Below are 1887 nucleotides of genomic sequence, written 5' to 3' on the forward strand. Positions count from 1 at the left end.
TGGACAGAGGCCGCCCAAGAGGGCGCCGGGGGCGAGGACGACCCCCGGCGGTTCCCGTACCACCGGCGGCTGCAGGTGGCCGCGCAGCGGGGGGATCCCCGGGAGGCGGAGGGCGTGCTGGCTGACATGGCGGACGCCGGCCTGCCGCCGGGGCCGCGCGCGTGGCACGTGCTGGCGCTGGCGCACCTCAAGGCGGGGGACGTGGACGGCGCGCTGGAGGCCAGCGTTCGCGCCGACACGGGTGCGCTTTGTGCCAAAGTCGGGGGCCGAGGCAGGGGGCACCGCAGCTGCAGGGGTCGCACGGGCGGGAGCAGGGTCGGTGCGCCGGGGCGCGACACGGGAGCAGGCAGGCACGCGGCAGCGGTTCGCATCGGCGTCGCAGCGGCGGCGCCCTTTTGCCACGTCGTCCTGCGCCCCCCCCCAGCCCCCACCCCCATCCGCGGCCCCGTTGCCAGCCCAGCTTGACTCCTCTACCATCAAGCAGCTCAACCCGCATCCCCCAACCCCCCGCAGCCGGCGTGGTGCTGCTGCCGGACACGTGGTGCGCCCTGGTGTACGGCATGCTGCAGGGGGAGGAGCCCGACGTGGCGGGGGCGCGCGACATAGCCGCCACGGTGGAGGTGCGCGGAGGGGGCGGGGGTGCGGAGGCGGGTCGGTTGAGGAGGAGGCGTCAGGGGGTTGCGCACGCCGTCTGACTGGGGTCGAGTGCTTCCAAAGTGCCGGGCCTCAGCTGGACGGGGTCGCAGTAGCAGTGGCAGTGGCTGGCCGTTCCACGCCGATTCGCCCTCGCGTTTACACCCGAGGACTGGCTCGTGCCGCCGCCCCCGCTCTCTCCTCGCAACCAACGCCGCGGCGCCCCGCAGGACTCTGGTGGCGACGTGGTCCCGGCGCGCCGCGTTCTGCTGATCGAGCTGTCGCGCCGCGGGCTGCACGCGGAGGCGCTGCAGGAGGGCGCAGCGCTGCGCGGCGGCGGCGGTTTTGAGGGCGCGGCGCTGGACGCGCCGCGCGCGCTGGAGGCGGCGGCGGCCTACGCGGAGAGCCTGTGCGCAGAAGGGCAATACGTGAGCTGGGTGGCTGTTTGGCGCAAGCCGGGGGCTCAGCGATGGGGCCGTGCCTGGGGTGGACTCTACCCCGCCTTCGGTCTGGACTGCAGCGGCAGAGCTGGTGCTGGGGCGGCTCACGAGCAGGGGGTGGGGGGCCTCACCACAGGCGCGCCAGCCCAGCCCCGCGCCTGCCGTGATGCTGCTGCCGGCTCCGCCAGCCCCATGCCGCCCTCCCCCGCACGTGTGGCGTCGTCCTGCTTGTGTATCTCAGGATCGCTCGCTCGTTCCATAATACACCCGCCCTCTCACGCGCCACATCATACGCACAGCAGCACAGACCACTTTCAAACTTGTGTTCACACACGAACACACACACACACACACACACACACACACACACACACACACACAAGCGCATGTGTGCGTGCGCGATAACAACCATACACACACGCACACAACGACCAACGCACCCCCCCCCCCAAACCCCAGGCCGACGCCACTGAGTTTGCCCAGGAGCTCTCCGTCACCGGCCGCGCCGACGCCGTCGCGACCCGCATCACCGCCGCCCTCGTGCGCGCGACCGCCCTCGCCGGCGACATCGCCGCGGCCCAGAGCCTGCTGGACGAGGCGGTGCGTGACGGCGAGCGGCTGGACGCGGCCTGCTACAACGGGCTGATCGCGGGGCTCGTCAAATGGATGGCGCCGGCCAACGGCAACGGCGGTGGCGGCGGCGGCGGGGTCAATGGCGGCGCGGTCAGGGGGGACAACGTGTACGGCATCAGCCTCGAGGACCAGTGAGCAGTGGAGGGGTGGGGTTGGTGCTGGACGGCAGGGAGGTTGGGGG

General features: G+C 72.5%; 1 protein-coding gene across 1 annotated transcript in view; it reads left to right on the forward strand.

The window, feature by feature from the left end:
- The window catches only part of MNEG_8302 (hypothetical protein), a gene marked incomplete at both ends in the record, with an annotated part of 2414 nt that extends 573 nt beyond the window's left edge, over positions 1-1841 (forward strand). The window contains 4 exons of the mRNA XM_014043228.1: positions 76-241; positions 514-620; positions 864-1190; positions 1533-1841. Coding sequence (XP_013898682.1) covers positions 76-241; positions 514-620; positions 864-1190; positions 1533-1841 — 909 coding nt within the window. The remainder of the gene's footprint in view (positions 1-75; positions 242-513; positions 621-863; positions 1191-1532) is intronic.
- Positions 1842-1887: the final 46 nt, after the last annotated feature.

Source organism: Monoraphidium neglectum, assembly GCF_000611645.1.
Source record: "Monoraphidium neglectum strain SAG 48.87 unplaced genomic scaffold scaffold01561, whole genome shotgun sequence".
In the NCBI taxonomy this organism is placed as follows: domain Eukaryota; kingdom Viridiplantae; phylum Chlorophyta; class Chlorophyceae; order Sphaeropleales; family Selenastraceae; genus Monoraphidium; species Monoraphidium neglectum.